The following is a 20,456-nucleotide window of genomic DNA, read 5'->3' on the forward strand; positions in this document are numbered from 1 at the left end:
TTTACAAAAATGCATATATTAAGGGACAGTGTGCATAAGAATGAATACGTGAGTGAAAATAACAGGCAAAAGGGCGTGAAACGATGAGAAATGGGTTGCAAAAATGTGTACCTTTGTCAAAACTGCCTACAAAAATACATTTATTTGGAGAACTTTGCACTAAAACGGTGGAGAATTTCATGAGGATTTAAAAAAAAAAATTCTGAGACTGCTGTGGAAATGTAGACAACTGAATTTAACATTGGAAAAATGAGAAACTGAGAGAACCGAAAGACAGATCTTTCCATCCCTACTTGAGACCAAAACGTAGCAAACATTGGGCATTTTGGATACCAACAGCTTTCTTTGGTTTAGAGCATGGATGGTGAACCTCAGCCCCAGGGCCCACATGCGGCCTTCCAGGTCTTTCCATGTGGCCCTTGGAACTCTTCGCCAGCCACACCCACTCTCATCAGGACACACCTCAAGCATCTCTGCCTGGTTGGAATGGGCTCTTGAACCCTGACAGTGCCTTCTGCTTGCCTGGAGGGAGGGTAGAGAGGGATTTGCATGTGTGTGTAGAAACTAGGCTCCTCTACAAAGGTCTACAAAGAATGTTGCTCTACCCACTTCTTCCTCTGGCCCCATTGTCAGGTCCCAGCCAGGGGAACCCTCGTCAGAGGAGTCCTCATTGGAGGAACACCAGGAGGTTCCGGTCTTGGACCCAACCCTGGTTCAGGCTCCATCTGAGGGTGAGGAGCCAGGTGTTGGGAGTGGGGCAAGAGCAACTCCTGTTTTGTTCTTTCGTTTATGTTCCAGAAGGGAGATAGAGTCAGGGTCCTCCAGATGGCTAGGCTTGACTAGCTTTACCTGTGATGCTCGGACTGCATTCCTTCCGTCGTTGGACTGGTATGCTTAGGGAAGCTTATCTGCCTCTCCTCCTTCTGCCCTTTCCCTTCCTCTTTTCTTTGACTGTCCGAGAGAGAGGAGACACCTTTGTCTCTGCTCTCTCTCCCCTGAGCCATGAGGGCAACTCCCGAGCCTGGGCATTGTGCCTCCAACTTAGTTAGTTAGAACTAGGTATGCCTTTCCTATCTACTATGTATTTCTATAAATAAAGTAGCTTTTCTTCTTTTACTAAGTCTTAAGTCTCAGTGATCTCCATGCAGGGTAAAAGTCTGCTTTCTTAGGTAAACGCACACACTGGCACACACGCATCTCAGACCATCGACAATCTCTGTTAACTTTTATACAAATTTACGCAACACCAGGATGGGCTGTCGGCATCCAGGGCAAGGTCGGCCTTTAACATCAAGACTGAGCGGGCCCTGAGCCCAAGGGAGAGGTGTCACCTATAGTCCCAGGTGGGGATGGAGGCATCTGCAAGAGAGGCCGACTCACAGGACCCTGGACAGCGCCGGAGTAAAGGTCTGGCTGCAAGTGACCAATAGGAGTCAGGTGAGGTTTTGTGGTGTGGTTCAGAAGGCTGCCCAGAAGGGAATGTGGTCCTCAGGCTGAAAAATGTTCCCTTTAGAGACAAGGGAAAGAAATTGCATCCTACCAATCCTCCCCCTTTGTTGCAGCCTTTAGCAGCGTTGATTGTGAGATATCAGTGCTTGTGCCACACCCCTTTACAAACATTGGCTGTGGCCCTGTAAAGAGGTCTCCGAAGAAAGGAAGGGGATGGTCAGTGGATGTTCACACCCACCCATGGTACCTGTGATGGTCCCAAAGGAGAGAGCTGGGTCCAGGGACAAAATGCCCTCTGGTGGGGCCCTTCCTCCATCAGTGGAGCTTGGCAGGCTTCTCCAGTAGCAGCAGCCAAGCATCTTGCGGTACCTCCAAGCAGCACTGGGGAGCTGGGCCTGGTCACCCTTTAACATTTCCCACAATGCCCCGGCACAGCATTGCTGTGGGGCATTGTGGGAAATTAAGACCATGCCTAGACCAAACTGCCTGGTGCTATGTAGAGCCCCAGGATGGAAAACAATTGTTAAGGGGAGTCCAGGGCAAGCATACGGGGTGGACTATATTGGGACCCTGGTGGCCCCAGCATCTGCCCGAAGATGTCAGATGCCAATGCCAGCTTTGCAACAGGATGCTCCTTCCGCTACTAGGTGAGACATGGAGTTGATTGCTGCTAGTACACCAACAACACCCACATATTTATTCATTTGTATAATTCTGGGATGGGGAACCTCAGGCCTGAGAGCCAAGCACGGCCCTCTAGGCCTCTCTGCCTGGCCCTTGAGACTCTCCCAGGCCACATCCCCTCCCTAGCCACACACCTTTTCATAAGAATAGAAGACGAGCCAGTGGCCCATGTAGTCCAGCATCCTGTTCTCACAGCAGCCAAGCAGACACCCCGATGGGAAGCCCATAAGTATGACCTGAGCACAAGAGAACTCTCCCCTCCTGCGGTATCCAGCAATTGGTATTCAGAAGCATAATGCGTCTGACCCTGGAAGCAAAGCAGAGCCATCATGGCCATTGCCGGCCTTTCACTAGCTCACACCCTTTACCAGTCCTCTTCTGTGTGCTTCCTTGAGTGTTTGTGCCTGGCTAGAATGAGTCAAACTCCGATGATGCTTCCTGCTTGATGTAGGATAGAGAAGGGTGTGCAAGTGTGTGCAGAAACTAGAGGGGGGGGAGAAATTCTAGTCAGGCGACATTTCAAGGCGAACCTGCCTAATTTGCACTTTCCAAAACAATGCACAAGCCAAAACACTTCTAAATTTGTTCTAAATTTACCCATCCAAATTTGTTCTGCAGATTGTGCAGCTCTGTTCTCCAGACTAGTAATGTCTACAAAACTCCAGACTAGTAATGTCTACAAAACTCCAGACTAGTAATGTCTACAAAACTCCATTTATATCTGCAAAAAATGCAGATATTCAAGAAAATAGCATACAACACTGCATTTTATAAGGATTAATTGCTCTGTGAAAATGTGTACTAGGCCAAATTGCATACAAGCATGTGTATATTAGGAGGAATTTGCCTTAAAATGCTGCCGAATTTTCATGAGGACTTGTTGTTAAAAAGAAATTCACAAACTGGACTTTTAAGAGTGGAAAAAATAAGAAACTGGGGAGGAACAGAAACTGACAGATCCAACCGTCCCTAATAGAAAGCAGCCTACTGTACAAAGGTAAACTTCACATTTGTTGCCCTGCCCACTTTTATCTAGGAGGTGGCCCCCAGAAGGTTGTCCAGAAGGGAATGTGGCCCTTGGACTGAAAAAAGTTTTATTGATTGCATTTGTATGACACCCAATAACATAAGACGTTCACTGCTCATCTTCCCACAAAAGAAAAACTAATTCACAATAAAACCTGGATCATGCTTACTTACCATGATTGACAGTGATTGGCAAATGGTTTCATGAGTGAGCCAACACTCTGGTTCTGAGCAGGGCTGAAGTAATTGTGGTCCATAGGCCTTTGCGAGAGAGGAAGACGGATGAAAGCAATTCCCCTTGCTCGTCTTTGTGGACTTGGGTTTTTTCAGGATCTAATGCTGCATTGCAGGGAGCCGTCACCAGAAAACACCTGTCCAGCTCTTCCACCACTCATTCCCCAAAATGGAAGCTAGACTACAGTCCAGGGGATTGAGCTTGGTGCAGAGTATTGCCTTCCTGACACAGGCCAATTATACCAATGCTCAAGTATGTGGACTTGCTTCCTGCTGTTCTCCAGACCCAGCCTGGGAGGTTGCGGACATTTAGAGCTCTCAAATCACTTGGCCCCAACATTCACCAGAGAGTCTAGCTCTCTCCAGGCACTCAAGCCTTATGGGCTCCTTTGGGAAGAAGGGCGGGATAGAAATGTAATAAATAAATAAATAGGCAGAGCAGAGATAAGCCAATGAGTCTGCCCCCTCCATCACATCCCTGTTCCCAACTTCATTGCCTTTTATGCAATTGTTGGGAAAGCAAACGTCTGCGGCAGAGAGCTATGGCTACAACAGGGATGGGGAACCTGTGGCTCTCCAGATGTTGCAGCATGACCAGTGCTTGGAATGAACACGTTCAAAAATCTCTGAACTACACTGGAAAGTATTTCCCATAAGCGCAGGGTGATCTAAAGGTGAATTAAGGTCATTTGGGGGACAGAACATGGAATGATTCCTGGGTCACCTTCATATTCATCCCCCATCCACTTTCCAGCAGGAGGGCTGGACCCTTAGGTTTCTTTTTTTTTTTTAATGGAAGTCAATCAGACATCTATAAAAACATTGGGAAGCAAAGTGTGGAGGCAACATTCTAAGGCTTATTAGGCAGGTACAGAAGTGCGACTGTTGCTAAGGACACTTCATCACTGTTGTTAAGCAATCAGAAGGAAGGGATGTGAGGCATTTCTTTTATCTTCCCTGTTGAAGAGATTCACACTGTGCCAATAGGAGCAGCTTGCTGCGAGAAGTGAAGGTACAAGACCAAAGTGGATGATGCCTTGTGCCTTTAACAGCTGTGTGGCAGGCAGAAAATAAACACCCATTCTGAACAGAGCAGGGCAAAGAGCTTCTCTCACAGAGGGTGCATGGCAGTGACTTATGGAGATGCCTTTTTCCAGTTCATGTGTGGGCATGTCACACCATTTTGTGTTCCTCTTTCCTTTTCTGCTCTTTTAGATGTGGCAGCCGTTTTGTGTTTTGCCATGACCCCCCCCAAGACAGCCATTTTGTGTTGTGTCACATGCCTCACGCAACCATTTTGTGTTATGCCACACCCCCATGGCAGCCATTTTGTAACTAGGGCCCATGGCACTCCCTCAAAATTCCAACTATGCCGACGGGCCCCAAAAGATCAGTGACCCCTGTGATACGGATATTAATTTAACAGATTGATCAACAACAAAGAGAGATTGCTTGCTTGTTTGTTTTTTCGCTTTTAGTTTACTTCATTGATCAGTTCAGGTAGTAAACATTATATTATTATCAACAATAATAATCTTAATAAAATGGATGTGTTTAAAAGTTTCTGTTCGCTTTGATCACAATGACAAAAAAATATTCAACAGAAACGTACAAAACCAAAAACCAAAAAAAAAGGAATACGGAACAGAGCAAGGCAAAGCGGGTGTCACAGAAGCTGTAGCAACAAGCCACAGTTTACAACATGGCTGCAATGAGTGAGGCAGGGAGGGGGAAGGGAAGCCCAAGAAAGGCAGGAATCATCACACAGCACAGAGAACAAACCTCTCCTCACCTTCCAGGGGCGGGGGGGGGAGGAAGGGCATGCTTAGCAACCTGTGAGAACAAGCACAAACCTAGTACCATTGAATAGCCAACCACCAGTCGTGGGAGCAAATCAGAGACTTGGCACAGACAGAGAGGCTCATTGCCTCCCCAGTGAGGCACAGCCTACCTAGGACTTTTCTCACCTCCCCCATGCTATTTGTGGAAGCAATGGGCTTGCCCTCCCCCACAGAGAATCTCATAAGAACATAAGAAGAGCTTTCCTGCTGGATCAGGCCTGTGGCACATCTAGGCCAGCATCCTGCCCTCACAGTGGCCAACCAGATGCCCCAACGTGAAGCCCGCAAGCAGGACCCGAGTGCAACAACAGCTCTCCCCATTTGTGATTCCCAGCCACTGGCATTCGGAGGCAGCCTGATTCCCAACCACTGGCATTCGGAGGCAGCCTGATTCCCAACCACTGGCATTCGGAGGCAGCCTGATTCCCAACCACTGGCATTCGGAGGCAGCCTGATTCCCAACCACTGGCATTCGGAAGCATCCTGCCTCCAACAGTAGAGGTACTGTCTCCAACAAAGCCCAGGGAAGAGCGCGCTGCCTGTCCAGGCGTGAGAAAGCGCAGGAGCGAGCAGGCAGACCCAGGAGGAGGAAGCAGCAAACTCGTTTGGATCGGTTGCTTTAGGGCAGAGGCAGGGACCCTGAGACCCTCTGGTCGTCATTGGACTCTGACTCCCATTAGCCCCAGCCGGCCTGGCCAATGGACAGGTGATGATGGGAGCCGTAGGCTAAGAACAGCTTCTGCGGGCTGTGGGTTCCCCTGTCCCTGTCGACGGCTCATCACAATTTATGGCAGAGCTCAAAAACTGGGGGTGGGGTGGCGAGAGAGAAAGATAGGGAGGAGGCCCTAACTTAAATCTGTAAGCGCCGATGCCAGCATCCCTCAATTTTAGCCATGCCCCCATTGCCTTTTAATTTTATGTTTTAAGTAGGCCAGCACTAAAGGTGACAAGAACTGGGGGGCCCTCTCCTTCCCTCCCGTAATTCAAGCACTGATTTATGACCGGCCAACCAACCCGTCTATTGCAGCCCATCCGGATTTATACGCCAGCACAGACCATTGGCATTTCCCACGCACAGCTTGGGGAGTGGCGACTTTGGCTCGAAGCGCCGGTGTCGCCACAATTTCTGCCGCAGCCGAGCGCAGCAAGGCGTAAGGCAGCTGTCCCTAAGGCAGAGTTTCTCAAACTCATGTTCGACTCAAAGACACCCCCTGCCGCTCCTGGCCTTTCCCTCCTTTTAAAGTCAGGCTCAACCATCTCGCCAATGAGATCCTTGCTTATAATGGTGCAAAGTGCAACCTGCCGCTGCAAGCTAGGAGAAGGAGTGCCTCCCTTTGGGTGGGGGGGCCTTCATTTTCATTCAAAGATATTTCAGTGCAGTTCATTCAAAGATATTTCACAGCCTCTGGAATGTTTCCAAAAGAGGAGGATGCAGGAAACTTCTGCCATCCAAGAAAAGGAGCCTTGCTTTTCCTTCCGACTAAGGTTTGTATCCAATGTAGTGCTAAGTTAAAGTAATTTAGCGGTATGCTTGCTCCACTGGGGAAATGTTTCATCCAAGGAATGTTGCGGCGCAAGAGAATGCATAAGCAGGTTGCTGGTCACTTTGTTGTGCAATGGATTGCGCAATGAGTTTCTGCTCGCCCAACTGTTGCGTTGGATTCCTCTGCTGTGCAACTTTGTTACCCGTCCACTGTCACAACAGCCCTTGCGCTAGCACCATTTTCTTCAACCTTGGGTCCCCAGATGTTGTTGGATACAACTCCCATCTTCCCTCACCATTGGCTAAGCTGACTGGAGATGATGGGAGTTGTAGTCCAACAACATCTGGCTATAGCCCTCAGTATCCAGCCTCTCTCCCAGGGTTTCCATACCCTCTGACATTTTACAGATTAAAAAGGGGACATTCCTGTGTACTTGTAGCACTCTTCGCCAACAAGGATCACAGTGTGAAGACTACTTATCTTCACCAGCATGTGTTTAGCCCCCTTTACCTATTAGCCATGCGAAGGAGTCTCCATGAGATGATTGGGCTGTGCCACTAGTCCTGGCACTGAGGATAGACTGTTTCCTCCCCCCCCAGCCTCACCTCTGACATCCACATGTGCATAGACAAAGCCTACATGTGTAGACCTCTGTGGGCATATAGACTTCCCTGGGGGCTGGTACCCTAATCAATCACCTATGGGTGTAGGCTCCAGCCATGCCAGGCTTCAGGAACCTGTGGGCTCTTTAGATGCAGCTGGACTCCAACACCTATCTGCACCATTGAGCATGGCCAATGGTCAGGGATGATGGGAGTCATAGTCCAACAACATGGAGAGCCACAGGTTCTCCACCCCGAATCTGTGCAGATGTCCATGCATGGATAATCAAGGATGGAGGAAGCCACACCACCTCAGGAGCAGAGCCCTGGTATCCCATCAATCACATGGAGACCCATTCACAGGAGTCACATGAAAAGGAGACTCTAAGCTGACCATTCTTCTCCGTGCCCTGTAGGTTGCATTCTTTTACTCAGCAACAGCCTGAACTACACTGACTTCCAAAACTAACTCCTCTCACTCTCAACAATCTTACAATGGATCTGGTTGGGCTTAACGACAGAGCAGCTGCAACTCAAAATACACTGTCAGGATGGGTGAAGGTGGGGCGGAAGCAGTGTTCCAATGCTGCATGCCCACATGCCCATTTTTACATGGCTGAAAGTTAGAATCGAGATGAATTTGCCATGGATGCCTGGCCACCATGTACAGCAGGTGCGGGGAACTTCTGGCCCGCCAGACGTCAATGAACTACATCTCCCATCAGCTCTCGCAAGTGTGGCCAATGGCCAGGAAAGATGGGAGTTGTAGTTCAGCAACATCTGGAGAGCCACAGCATTCGCCACACCTCATGTAGACAGTGAGCTTTTAAGAACAGCAGGGTGGAAGGGTGAAACCAGAAGAACTCTAATGCACATGCGTATGCACAACATTTTAAACAAAGCAACCACAGCATCTCCCCCAAAAGGTTAGATAGGTACAAAATAGGGAAGGTGATTTATTGTAAGAGAAAATAGGAATCTCCCCTGGAAAATAGGGAAAGTTGGAGCCCACAGCACAGACTGGAGTGCCTGCAACTCTCCAGCTGTTGTTGAGAGCTAGTGTGGTTAGAGTGCTGGACTGGAACCTGGGAAACCAGGGTTCGAATCCCCACTCAGCCATGAAGCTCACTGGGTGACAGTGAGCCAGTCACTGCCTCTCAGCCTAACCTACCTCACAGGGTTGTTATGAGGAGGGGGAGAACCACGTTTGTACACCACCTGGAGCTCCTTGGAAGAAGAGTGGGATGTAAAATGTCATCATCATCATCATCATCATTTACAACTCCCATCATCATTGGCCACACTGGGCTGGGTCTGATGAGAGTTGGAGTCTGGCAACATCTGGAGGGTCACAGAGTCCTCCACCCTGCTATAGCACCTCATCCCTTCTTGAAAGAAGCTGTGGTTGCAATGCCAGGTTTGGGTGGTGGTGGAGATTTCCACCTGCCTTGGGAACATCTCCCTCCTTGAAACTCCCAAAGGGGCTTCTGTCCCTCAGCTGGAGGAAAGAGGCTCTTAAGCACCCATCTTTAAAGCAATCCGTCCATATGCCATTCCAGAAACCAGTTAAGACATGGATAGGGAACCTGTCGGCCTCCACATGTTTTTGACTCCAACTCCCATCAGCCCCAGCCAGCATGGCCGACGTTCAAGGACGATGGGAGTTGTAGTCCAGCAACATCTGCAGGGTGACAGGTTTCCCCACCCTGCAGAAGGAGAGCATCTCAAACTAACAGGACACTACCTTAAGGAGGCCATACTTGAACAACATCACATTAAAGGGAAAATCTAGTGCAAGTATGGGGAACCTTTGGCCCTCCAGAGGTTGCCAAACCACAACTCCCATCAGCCCCAGCACCCACAGCCAACAGCCAGGGATGATGGGAGACAAAGTTCAGCAACCTCTGGAAGGCCAAAGATTCCCCACACCTGATCTTGTGGGAAACTGCTAAGTTACAACGTATCAGACAGTACTTTTTTGTGTCCTATGGCTTGAATCAAGATGACAGATTACTATTTTTGTCAGCGCGCTGCATGGGTAAATGAGCTTGCCAGTGTCAGGATATTTGTGTCATCACCAACACAAGCTTTGCCAATTGCTCACTGCATCCTGCCTTGTTCACTGGTTGCTGTAACCATTTTGCTTTCAGCTAATCATCACCGTCTGTTCCGCATTTCATTTCCCACGGACCTCATTCATGCTCCCAACACCATGTGCACGCATAGGCTTGCCAAGTTAGCATACGCATAGGATACACTTCACACATCTGACGGAGTGGGCTGTGCGGCCCCCCAAAAGCATTAGTTGAATACAACCCCATACTACCAGTAAGAAACAGCCCTTTCACTGGCCTCACAAAATCTACACACACAGAAAGAGACAGAGAGCAAATTCCTGCTTGCAGTCACCATTTTTTGCAATCATTTAGCCACCCTTTTATTATTTTGCCAGCAGTCAACGATTAGAAGGCATAAAAAGTGCTGGCATGCCCTGTGGGGGTGGACGGGGGACTTGAATATTGAGCGCATGTTGACATCCACATCTCTACAGGACAGAATCAGTTCAGGTGAGGGCTTTCTGGAGCGCCCGGGAATCTAGGACAAATCATAGAAAGAGCCCTGTTGGACCAGATCACAGGCCTATCTAGTCTAGATTGTATAAGAGGATTGTTATCGGTACAATACAGGACCAAAATTGTTCGGTTAACCATTGTAAAAGTTCATTATCCCCTGATGAAGGCCTGTGATTACAGGCTGAAACGCGTTGGGCTTCTTTGAAAAATATTCTGCAATAAAACCAGTTTGGGCTTCTTTGAAAAAAATCTCGCAATAAAAGCAGTTTTCCATAAAATACATCAGCATTCTGGTCTTTGACCCCCCTTTTTTCTACATATCGAATTGGATGCTCACCACTCTTTCTCTGCTATCTAGTCCAGCATCTTGTTTCACACAACCAGTGCCGGATTTAGGCATAAGCTAAACAAGCTACAGCTTAGGGCCTCACAATCCGCAGGGGCCTCAAAAAAATTCAGAATTTTTGGGGGGGGCTTTTAAAATTTTACGTGTACTGAATATATATATATATATATATATATATATGGTGTAATTTTTTAACAAAGGGCCTCCAAGCTTTATATAGCTTAGGGTCTCACCAAGTCTAAATCCGCCACTGCCCACAATGGCCAATCAAAGGCCTTGAACAGGGCATGACGGAAGTCACCCTCTCTCCCTCGTATTCCCCAGCAACTGGTATTCAGAGCCTGCCTCCTATCCATATAGCCATCATGATTTGGAGCCAATGGTAGCCTTCTCCACCATGAATCCGGAGGACTTAAAGCCGTCCAAGTAGACGGCCATCAGCGCATTGTGGTAGCAAATCCCACAGTCTGGCTATGTGAAGAAGTTGTTCCTTCTCTCCATCCTGAATCTACCACCATTCACCAACTACAACCTGGTTCCTGTATTACGAGAGAGGGAGGAAAAACTGCTCTCCGTCTCCACTAGGGGAAGAATCCGACTCAATTTGCATGTAATGGCGACCTGATTTGCACTTTCCAAAACAGTACAAGACCCGGAACACAGCCATCACTTGAAAATGGACATCCTCCCAGTTTTGCAGCCAGTTTTCCATCCCAGCACTGTGTACAGATATGCACAGCCTAGGGTGAAGTGTGCATTAACATGCATCAACAGGTGAAAATAATGCACTTTATTAGGGGAAATTGCTCTGCAAAAATGTCTATATTGGGGGAAAACTGCATGCAAAGATGTGTATATTAGGGGCGATTTGCACTGAAATGCTGAAGAATTTTCGCAAGGACTCTAAAAAAAAAATTGCAACCTGATATCAAAATTGGGAGAACTGAACTTACACTGAAAAAGATGTGGAACAGAGAGGACCCAAAACTGACGGATTTGCCCATCCCTAGTCTCCGCTCACCATGCATAACTTTATATACCCCTGCCACGCCCTCCACTTTTCCCCCCTAAATTTAAAAGTCCCAAACAACAAAACCTTGCCTTGTAGGGAAGTTGCTCCAGGCCTGAGCTAACTGAGCTATGCTTTAGTTCTCTCTCACACACACAGAGGGCTGTCGCATGGTCGTGTGGGCTTCTCGCTCTCCTTTGGAGTACTGCATTATCAGAAAGGACCATACAACCACAGGGTCTCCCTCTCTGGCTGTGAGATTAGCATTAAAGAAGCACAGAAGGGGAAACATAGCCAAAGGGAATCCTTATCTCTCTCCAACAGTTCCCTCTGCCTTCCAGGCAAAAGGGATACCGTGAAACAAGTCCCCCAGACTGAGGCCCCAAAGAAACAGAGACAAAGGTCAGATCTGTACTGTCCATTTAAAGCCTGCTCTTATATCGCTTTCAATGGCATTTACTCTTGCCCACTTTAATGTGCTGCCATCGGCACTGTTGAAAGAGTGATTTAATAAGATCCCAGGCAGTGAACAGAGCTGGTGTAACGGAGTCTGTTGAACCTGTTCTAGTGTCTTCTAATTTGTACTGTGAACACAGAAAGAAGCTAATCTTCCCTCTGTTAACTGCTTTGCCTAGGAGTATTTCTGCAAATTTGGTATTGATCTGTTTTAAGGGATGCGTCATCTTCTGTTACCAAAAGTGTCACAAAGTTGTTGGGTTGTTTTTTTTATCACAGTGCAAATTAGGAAAAAATGCTGCCAGTCTTCTGACTAAGAAACTACTTAATCTGTATTTCTCTGGTTTGTAGTAATTTTCAGCAGTTGTGTTTTATATGTATTTTAATTTTTGTGGCTTTTTATACTGCTTTTAATCTTTTGGTCTGTAACCATAATAAATCATTCATTCATTCCTTCATCACTTTAAATGATCATGGCTTCTCCCAAAGAATGCTGGGAACCGGAGGGTGATGGGAGGTGTTAGAAGACCCCCTTCCCCTCACAGAGAGAGAGGTCTCAGAGTTCCCTAGAAAGAGGGACTGGTTGTTAAACCACTCTGGGTGGCCCTGGCTGTCATTGTCCTCCTTGTCTGTAGAATTCAGGAGGGTGGAGACAAAATTAAGATTTTGTCATTGGTGCTGACTCTGCCTGCCATTAGCTCTGGCTCCACATACGATTGGCCACTCGGCCTTCCGCCCTACCACTCCCAGTGGGCACCAGTTCGGACTAAAACCCGGAGTGGATCCCACTGCCCCACTGACATGGAGCCACCGGCCACCACTGTCGGCCACTGTAGTTCCCCCATTCCACATACCAAACCTGATGGACCTGGCAGCTGAATCTTGGTGATGGAGCACCAAGGGCAGGAGGCTAGCTAAGTAAGGGCTATGCACGGCTCTGTTCTCTGGCACCTCACTGTCACTCCCTGCCCCCAGAATCCACCTGAGGCAGAAGCATCACTCCGACCAGCGGAAGGGCCGGCCCTTCCCGAGTGCAGCATTGAGACTTCCCCTAGCCAAAATAACAAATCTAGACTCTCTCTGGCTTGTCAGGATTTCCACTAGGCGTTAGCTGGGTGGGGCTGAGGTATCAAGTAAGGCTGAAACGTGGAACCCTGAGAAGTTTCACTTTCAGTAAGAAAAGGAAAAAGTCAGCATGTTGGTAGCCCTGTCAGAGGTATGTCTAAAGACACCTAGGCAGTATTTGGGCGGGGAAGGGGAACATCCAGGCAATGATGTTGCTATGCCCCTTGCACCAATGACACTGTTGGTCTTTAGCTGGTGGGTCAAGTCCTAACCCAGGTGTGGGAGGCCTTTAGCCCTCCAGATGTTGCTGAGCTACAACTCCCATCAATCCCAGCAGGCATGCCCAATGGCCAGGGATGATGGGCATTGGCTAACTGATTATTGCAGGGCCTCCTGCAAACACCATCTTATCAGAAGGCCCGTGCCACATAATATAGGAGTCGGCCCTTTAGAGTGGTGGCACCTACCCTTTGGAATTCCCTCCCTTAAATATTAAACAGACGCTGCCTCTGTGGTCTTTTCGGTGCCTGCTGAAGATCTGCCTCTTCCAACAAGGCTTTCCAGTACAGATCTTTCCCGGTCTGCATCTGTACTGGCCCTGTTGTTGAGATTTTTTTATAGTGTGCTGTTTGCCACCCTGGGCTCCTTTGGGAGGAAGGGCGAGATACAAATTTAATAATAAATCAATACTTGAGTATTTATCTGGAGGGCCTAAGGTTCCCCACATCTGTCCTAATCTAAAGCAAGTCAGCTGCGGCACGATACTCTGTTTAATTTCATTTTATTTTTAAGATGATAGAAAAAGAAACAGAATGTTCCCCCCTCCCCACAAAGGAGAACAGTGCTCCTTTATCTGTAGAACTGCGCAAAAGAGATCATATTTGGATAGGGGCAGATGTTATGGTTTTTGCATGCCTGCCATGCCAAGTTGCTCCTGTGAAAACATCCGTTTCTATATATTAGAAAATCAGGAGCCCCATCTCTCCTTTGCATCTGGACAGCCTAAAAAAGGGATGGCTAACCTGTGGCCCTCCAGAGGTTGTTGGACTACAACTCCCATCATCCTTGACCATTGGCCATTTTGGCTGGGGATGATGGGAGTTGGAGGGCCACAGGCTCCCCAGCCCTGCCCTAAAGGGAGAAAAAAAAATGGGCACCACAGTTTTGGATTAAAAGGTGGCTCCTGGCTATGAAAAAAAAGCTGCATGGCACATTCCTTTCTCCTGGGAGCCTCCAGTCACTTCCCACTCATGACACACCATGCACAGAATTGTTGCAGAATGTGGACTTTTGGGTGCAAGATCTATAAATAGACTCTGGCCATGGCAGAAAAAGGACTTCAAACTGGGGGGGGGGAACACTGATGCCAGACACAGCAGAAGTACCTGCCTCCTCCCATTCAGATCTCAGCTGGTTCCCTCTGTGAAGCTCTACATCCATAAGTCACATCTTCTCACTTCAGTCGCCCATTTCCATACATGTGCAGTTTGCTCTCTGTCTCACTGCATCATGGACTTGAAAGCTATAAACATCTGAGCATCAGCAGCTGGCCTCACAACTACAAAATCAATGAGGCAACGCAACCGAACAAAATACGAAAGAAGCACGCTAACTCTTTACCTAGCAAACATTTGCATGGCGGTCTTGACTGAAGCAATGCAGATTTCAAGAAACCGGCTTCCAACTCCACAACACAGTCCCACGTTAGCAGAGTACCGTATTTTGCTCCATGTTTAGGTAGAGAATGACCCAGGCCATTCCCTAGAGGAATCCACTGAGCAGCACATGAACCAATTCATACCTTCCTCTGGGAATCCAATCTTGCTCTGCGTTTGGCGAGAGATGAAGTGTGATTCAGCATGCCCAGATGATGCTAAACTGCAAAATAACTCTTCTCTTGCTGACCCTTGACCTCTGCAAGAGAGGCAAGTTCTCTCAAGGGTTGCATTTAACTCACCTAAAACAAGGGCAGTGGGCGCTGTTTTGTACTATGATACCTCAAAAGCAGATCGTTTGTCTCCTCCTCCTCTTAGTGCAAAAAGTGCCGACTTTCATATTAGAAAAAAAAATAATAGTCAGGAATGTTTTGAGAAACTATCAAAGACACACACACACACCCATCCCAACCAACTGGCTAGAAAAAACAATAGGGGAACGCCCGAGGCAAGAGGTCAGAGTGGCTGGGGTTTGTCTCAGGAGCACTTGGTTCAGAGAGGTATCGTTGGCTTTCTTGCAGAAACTTGCCATGACCTCAGAAAGGTTGGGGACAGAAAGGAGGAGACCTGGAAAGAGGAGGAGGAGGAGGAGGATCACAGCACCTTGGTTGGGAGTAAACAGTTATCGTGCATTTACACAAGAGTCCTCAAAATTGATATGCCACAGAAACCGTGGTTGGTTTTTAAATGCCAAGATGCTCCCTCACAAGAGCTTAGTACATCTAGGGAAATGGTAGGAATGGCTAGGAATATCCTGGTCGCGGAAAGGGCTTGCAGTGACCTCTCTCCACGCCCATCTTTCCATCACCCCACTAACAGTCATGGCTACGATCGGATTAGCCAATGCGGTGCCCTCCAGATGTTCCTGGACTCCAACTCCCATCAGCCCTAGCCAGCATGGCCAAAGGTCAGGGATGATGGGCTTTGTAGTCCAGAAACATCTGGAGGGGCACCACATTGGCTACCTTTGAATTAGAGGGAGGGAGTGGGTGCCACTCTTGCTCACAAGTCTTTTTCTATTCTTTTCTTTTTTGCAACGGCAAAGTCCTTTCCTAAAGTGTCTGCGATTCCGGCGAACTGCAGACAGCCACAAGGATGCTCCTTCCTTCTGCCCTTCTTTCACTGGTCTTGCATCTGCTGCTTCATCTTCTGCAGCATCTCTTGCATTCTCCGCAACTGCAAGAAGAAGAACCAAGGAGAGAGAGAGGGAGAGGGGGAGAGGGAGGTAACGCTGTTTATTTAAACCATTTGTGTCCCCAGCTTGGAGGTAAAGAAGAGAGAGGTGTAATGCATTTAATACATTTGTATCCCACCTTTCCACCAATATTTTGTCCCCCCTGCCCCCCTCCATCTCCAGGCAGGCTATATTTCTACACTGCATTATGGTCTTTGTAGTCTTCAGTTGCTGCCTAAAATGGTGTAATTCAAGCCTCAGAAGCGCTAGAAAATGATGTGACTGAACTTGAGTAAAGTATGAGACTTCCAACATTTGAATCCAGTAACTTACACAGCCAATAATGGAATATTTGCACTTTTGGGTAGCATAGATAGATAGATTAGATAGATTAGATAAAATAGATTAGATAGATAGATGATTAGATAGATTAGACAGACAGACAGACAGACAGACAGACAGCGCTTTGGGGTGGCACAAAATTCTCACACGCTCCAAAGCAGCTCTAAATTCAATAGAAAGATGGCCAACTTGGGCAGCCAAAGGCAAAGTGGATCCTTACCTCTTCATCTTTCATCTTGATCAGCTTCTCTGTTTCAACGTCTGGCGTCGGAAGAGGCAGAATCGGGATGGGGCTCTCTATCCTGTTGTCCTGAGTCAGCTTGCTGAAAGGTGTGTGTGCAGGGAGGGAATGAATAGGGGAGATTCAAACCAAGAGGGACTTTCATCTCTTCTCCCATCAAGGAATTCGCTTTACAGCAGAACTGAGCCACAGTTTCCCAGAAGACACAAAAACACTCCCCACCCCATCCCTCCCAAATGAAGAAAGTCACTTTGCAAAATGCATCCATCCATCCATCCATCCATCCATCTGGCAACTTTATATCTCGCCCTTCCTCCAGTCTAGAGCACAGGGCGGCTAACAGCAAAGAGTAAATAAAACAACCACACAACAGGAAGTCATCATTAAAACCACAAAAGCACAATAAAACTACAGCAAAAAAAACCCGGCGATAGTATCAGTAGCACCACACCAATAAAATAATGGGTTACTCATCAAAGTGAGTGGGTTATTTATTCTTAACCTGGTGGGGGGTTTAAACAATCTGCGCCCATTAAAAGGGCCGCTGGCTGTTTACATTCCTCGGTGACTCTAATGGAGTGAAGCTGTGCCAATTTATGGGCAATTTAAGCACCCTGGGAAACGGGTGCTGGGAAGTCTGCCCTCCTCCTCCCCCACAGCAGATGCTCCTAACTAACAAAAATGCATGTAAAAAGAAGAAAAAGGATCTATTTTTAACCACATGTGATTTCCTGACTAGACTACCATAATGCGCTCTACATGGAACTCCCAGTCCAACCTTGGAGATGCTGGGGATTGAACTGGGGACCTTCTACCACTGAGCTAGTATGGCCTTTCTCCTGCTAAGAAATTGCATTATACCAAGTCAGACCATTGATCCATTCAGCTCAGTACTGCCTTTACTGACCGGCAGTGGCTCTCCTGGGTTTCAGGCAGGGGGCATTCCCAGCCTTACCTGGAGATGCCGGGGATTGAACCGGGGACCTTCTGCATGCAAGGCGGATGCTCTACCCCTGAGCTACGGCTCTTCCCCAAAGTATTGCTTGTCACATTTTTCAGAAGAGAAATCGTCATTCTTTCAGAAGGAGCTCTCCCCGCAGCACCCATATCTCTAAGGGCTGATCCACACAGGCACATTCATCCCTCGATGGGCCAGAGCCTCAGGGGGTCCCACCTGGTCATCTGCTGGATGCACTGTGCTCGATAGTTCTCATAGTGAACGTCGCAGGTGACATCCTTCAGGTCATGCATGTGCGTTCGGATCAGCATGTTCCGCAGCTTCACAAAGTCGCAATGCGCTTGGTTTTCCACTGGGGAAGCAGCAAAACAAGACATCCTTTTGTACCCAGCAATGACAAACAATCTCGGGGGACACGGGTATGCGCAAGAACGAACCTTGAGATGGTGATCATATTCAGTTATTGCAAACACCCACCCACAGCAATATGTGTGTGCATGTTAAAGGAATGATGTTGCATTTTTCAGTTATTGTTTATCATTGGCTCTCTGAATTCTTTTGATGCCGCTTTTCATTCTAGTATATTGTGTTGTTTATATCATGCTTTTAATGAAATGGATTGTTGATATATTTTTATCTTATTTATTTTATTTTATTTGTTTATTACATTGATGTCCCACCGTTCCTCCAAAGAGCTCAAGGTGGCGCACAAACATAGTCTTCCTTCTTCTCCCAGTTTTATCCTCACAACAACCCCGTGAGGTAGGTTAGGCTGAGAGACAGTGCCTGGCCCAAGTTCAGGGCTGAGTGGGGATTTGAACCCTGGTCTCCCAAGTCCCAGTCTGACACTCTAACCACTACACCACATCGGCCCTCAATATCATTTGTTGGATTTTGATAGCCACTTGGAGTGCCTCCGTTGGCGGGGGGAAAGCAGAGCGGAAATCTTAGTTTAATAAAATATTTAATAAAATTTTAATAAAATAAATGACTGGCTGGCTGGCTGGCTGGCTGGTTGGCACATTTGATTAACACCTTCCTAAGGGAAGGTTCTATGCCAACATTGCTGAAGGAGGCAGTGATAAGACTTTTGTTAAAGAAGCTTTTGTTAGATCCTGCGGATCTTAATAACTTCTGCCCAGTCTCTAATCTCCCTTTTCTTGGCAAGGTGATTGAGAGGGTGGTGGCAGCTCAACTCCAGGTTTTCCTAGATGAATCAGATTATCTAGACCCTTTTCATTTGGGTTTCAGGCCCGGTCATGGGACAGAGACTGCCATGGTCGCCCTATGATGACCTGTGCCTATGAGTGTGTCCCTGTTGATGCTGCTGGACCTCTCGGCAGCCTTCGATACCATCGACCATGGTTTCCTTCTGGGCTGTCTATCTGGGATGGGTTTGGGAGGCATTGTTCTGCGGTGGTTCCGAACCTACCTGATGGACAGGACCCAGAAAGTGGTGCTGGGAGACTACTGCTTATCCTCCTGGCCTTTGGCCTACAGGGTCCCGCAGGGTTCCATTCCTTCACCCATGCTTTCCAACATCTATATGAAACCGCTGGGAGAGATCATCCAGCGATTTGGAGTACAATGTCATCAATATGCTGATGACACTCAACTCTATCTCTCCCACCTGATCGCAGGTAGGGAGTGCTCATCCTAAACCGGTGCCTGTAGGCTGTGAAGGGTTGGATGCGGGCGAACAAACTGAAACTTAATCCAGACAAGATGGAAGTGTTGCTGGTCAAGGGGAAAACTGCACCAGGGATAGGGTTGCAACCTATTCTGGACGGGTTGCACTCCCCTTGAAGGTGCAGGTTTGCAGTTTGGGAGTATTCTTGGATCTTGCCCTGCTGCTTGACTCTCAGGTGGCTGCGGTGGCTAGGAGTGTTTTTGGCCATCTCAAAATGGTCTACCAGCTGCTTCCATTTCTGGAAGCAGTTGACTTGGCCACAGTGACACATACTTTATTTTTATTTATTTTTATTTATTTAATTACATTTCTAGACTGCCCTATAGCAGAAAGCTCTCAGGGCGGTGTACAACAAATAAAATCACAATTAAAATATGAGCAAGTGTGAAAAATATAATACAATTATAAAAACATTAAACATGATAAAAATCCAAAATAGAATTGCCATTGAGTTTATAAATTAAAATCCATATTAGGTTTAAAATTAAATTTAAAATGTTTAAAAAACCTGGGCGAAAAGGTAGGTTTTTTCCTGGCGCCGAAAAGATAACAAAGAAGAATACTTTGGTGGCATCAAGGCTTGACTACTGCAATGCACTCTACGTAGGGCTGCCTTTGAAAACAGTTCGAAACCTACATCTTGCATGTGAGGTGGCACAACTGGGCATATTGAAGCACATGCTGCCTGCGTGCGTGTGTGGGGATGACATCAGCTGAGAGAGTGGAGCTCCTGCTCCACAATCCACAACACCATCCGGTCGCGGCCACAGCTTGATGCTAGCGGGGATTGTGGAACAGGGACTCCACCTTCCCAGCCCCAACCGCAGGGACCCTCAGCTAGCGGCAGGGGTCTCAGCCAGTGCCCAACCTGGCCACCTGCTGGCGCCGGACCTGGGTAGACATTCCTAGGAACAGAGCTTACCTTCCACAATTCCCCAGGGGTAGAGCCGCCCTCGTACCCTCTGCCCTTTGGCTTCAACCACAGTATTGCTGCCAATGACTGCAAAGGGAGCACTTTCCTAGAAGAAGAAGAGAAAGGGAATCAAGACATTGCAGGGTTTATTGGACAAGGTCAAGAGTGTCTATAGAAAGAACCCAGAGTTCAGAGCAGACAGAGAAGAAAACAGCAGAAACACGGAATGTCCAGCACAAGCTCATTCAGGAAGCAGAATGAAAGGTTCCTCTCTTTCTTTAGCCTGGGAATGAGGAAACTGTGGTCCCCCAGTAGTTGTAGCTTGCAAGAACATAAGAAGAGCCTGTTGCCTCAGGCCAGCTGCCCATCTAGTCCAGCGTCCTGTTCTCACAGTGGCCAACCAGAAGCGGATGCAAGCTGCAAGCAGGAACTGAGCGCAAGAGCACTCTCCCCTGCTGAAGTTTCCAGCAACTGGTTTTCAGAAGCATACCACCTCCAACTATGGAGGCAGAGCATGGCATAGTTCACAAGTGTTTTTGCATGTGCAGTTGGACACAAAACGTGGAGTTGGAAAAACGCATGTGTGCCTGGAAAGCCGATAATGTGCAGTTGGAAAAATAGGAGGGGAACTCGACTTGTTGCGTACATTAAGTA

General features: G+C 47.7%; 2 protein-coding genes across 6 annotated transcripts in view; both read right to left on the reverse strand.

The window, feature by feature from the left end:
- Positions 1 to 20,456, reverse strand: part of LOC133373490 (septin-2) — a 481,091-nt gene that overhangs the window by 314,208 nt on the left and 146,427 nt on the right. The gene's annotated exons all lie outside the window — the stretch shown is intronic.
- The window catches only part of SEPTIN5 (septin 5), a 74,232-nt gene continuing 58,646 nt past the window's right edge, over positions 4,871 to 20,456 (reverse strand). For all 5 annotated transcript variants that reach the window (XM_061602345.1, XM_061602346.1, XM_061602343.1 and 2 more), the window contains 4 exons: positions 19,812 to 19,908; positions 17,416 to 17,551; positions 16,221 to 16,323; positions 4,871 to 15,660 (listed from right to left, as the gene is read on the reverse strand). In XM_061602345.1, the coding sequence (XP_061458329.1) occupies positions 15,604 to 15,660; positions 16,221 to 16,323; positions 17,416 to 17,551; positions 19,812 to 19,908 (393 nt within the window). In that variant the 3' untranslated portion in view covers positions 4,871 to 15,603. The remainder of the gene's footprint in view (positions 15,661 to 16,220; positions 16,324 to 17,415; positions 17,552 to 19,811; positions 19,909 to 20,456) is intronic.

The sequence above is a fragment of the Rhineura floridana genome, chromosome 19 (assembly GCF_030035675.1).
Source record: "Rhineura floridana isolate rRhiFlo1 chromosome 19, rRhiFlo1.hap2, whole genome shotgun sequence".
Taxonomy (NCBI): Eukaryota; Metazoa; Chordata; class Lepidosauria; order Squamata; family Rhineuridae; genus Rhineura; species Rhineura floridana.